The 1,932-nt window shown below is 37.4% G+C and overlaps 1 protein-coding gene across 1 annotated transcript; it reads right to left on the reverse strand.

Annotated features, from left to right (window-relative positions):
* Nucleotides 1-472: 472 nt before the first annotated feature.
* LOC110036879 lies at nucleotides 473-1,702 on the reverse strand. Its single transcript, XM_020741430.1, has one exon. The coding sequence runs from the start codon at nucleotides 1,700-1,702 to the stop codon at nucleotides 473-475; it is 1,230 nt and encodes a 409-aa protein (XP_020597089.1).
* Between the last annotated feature and the right edge of the window lie 230 nt (nucleotides 1,703-1,932).

The raw sequence follows: 1,932 nt of genomic DNA on the forward strand, positions 1-1,932 counted from the left end.
GCCAACTATTGAACCTCTCCAAGATGAAAAACTGCTTATTCGTGCTGCATGGCAATAACTCCCTGTTGCTAATGCGCTGACTCCTAAAGGATTAGTTCTGGAAAATCCACCTTCTCCCAAACTAATTCCTTAATTTGCTTTCTCAACTTTCTGTAAGATGGAGAATAAAAATTTTGAATTCACCGCATAATTACTATTTTTGATTCTTTATTCTTATGTCTAGTTTGTTTTTATCTATTCTAGGCTGTCTCTTCATATATGCACCTCTTAATACCGAAGGAAAAAAGAAAAATGAAATATTCTTGTCCTGTGTTTTTAAGCCAAAAGTTAACAATCAAGTATCATAGTTGTTAAACTAGTCTATAAGGTAGAAGCTTCAAACTATTTTGTAAGGAACATAAAGAAAGACATGAATTTCTCATGGAAAAATAGTATATTGAATGATTTTTAAATAAAATTTTATATGAGATGGTCAACTAACATCTTCTCTTTCAAGATATTGATCCTCTGCCAGGAAATCCACAGCTTCGGAGGCAAGAAAGCACCTAATGAATCTTCTCATCTTGTAGAACCTATCCTTAACGACGATGGACTCTTTCATCTTTCTGACAATGGTAGCCAACTCATCAATCTTTCCACTACCGGTGACATCATCTTCACCAGGCAATGGTGGCAAAGGAGCTGCAGATGATGGTTCATCCTTTGCAAGGGCATTAATCCTTTCATCAAGCATACCAGATTTCTCCAAGAGCTTCAATTCATCCAAACCACCTATCAGAACCTCATTGAAGTACACTAGTGGAACATTTGAGGATCCAGTAGCTTTCTCCAACTCCAGCTTTCTGTTAGGATAAATATCAATATTAATTTCAACATATCTAAGCTTCTTCTGACGCATAAATAACCTAACCCCTCTGCATTCTTGACACCCCAGCTTTGTGTATACAATAATTCTCCCCTTCATTGCTTGCTCTTCTACAGTCTTTCCATCATTGACTTCTTCTGCTTGTGCCACCATGTTTTGTATATCTACATCTCGTCCAATCTTGATATAGTTGAGAGGATTCCATGTGGATATGTCTCCCGCCTTCATTAAAACGTCCTTTAGTTTAAATTCTGTGCCTGAATCTTCTTCCTCTTTAATTCCCCTAAATGCAACTTCACCCTCTTCCACATCACAATGCACCTCATAATCGCCATCCTTCTTGCCAGAAAGACGACGTAGAACAGTCGACACTGCAACTGATCCCTTGTCCTTGACAAAATTTTTAAAAGCAACAGCTTTTTCTGGCCAAGCAGAGGCCTGCAGATCTGAGTCTTGTTCTGGAGATAAGCTAAGAGAACCGGTTGCTTCCATTTCAAGACGTTCTGTTCCATCAAATACAGGGTCCACTTCTTTATCTTCTGAAAAAGCTTCCTCTTCTTCTGTTTGGACATTAAAACCATTAGACACATGAAGCTGGTGCATTGACCCATCTCCTTCATCATTACAGCCTGTGCTTAGATTTTCCTTACTGTATAAATCCCCGTGAACTTCTACCTGGGAATTAAATTTCTCATTTTGGATATCCTCTAATGTCAATGAGCTGCCTAACTTTCCCTCAACAGTTGAAATGCCATCTCTGCTTTCACGTTGTCCTTGTTCTGAAACAGGCAAGTTGGACACTATTGTCTCATCAGTCCTTATACCTTCACTTTCCATTCTATCAACAGTGCTCCTGACAAAAAATTTTTAATCTCCTGACCATTAAAAAAAAAAGTTCAGAATCCTACAACAGAATATCTATTTATCTTCAAGAGTAAACGCAGTTTAACTAGTTTAGCTTAGCCAATATGATTGAGAAATCTCACATCGCTTCAACTACACTCGTTAGAGCCTAAGAACAAATAAACTTCAAATCACATTTAATTAGAAATATCAATACAAAAAAA

This window comes from Phalaenopsis equestris, unplaced genomic scaffold, assembly GCF_001263595.1.
Source record: "Phalaenopsis equestris unplaced genomic scaffold, ASM126359v1 Scaffold212147, whole genome shotgun sequence".
NCBI classification, from domain to species: domain Eukaryota; kingdom Viridiplantae; phylum Streptophyta; class Magnoliopsida; order Asparagales; family Orchidaceae; genus Phalaenopsis; species Phalaenopsis equestris.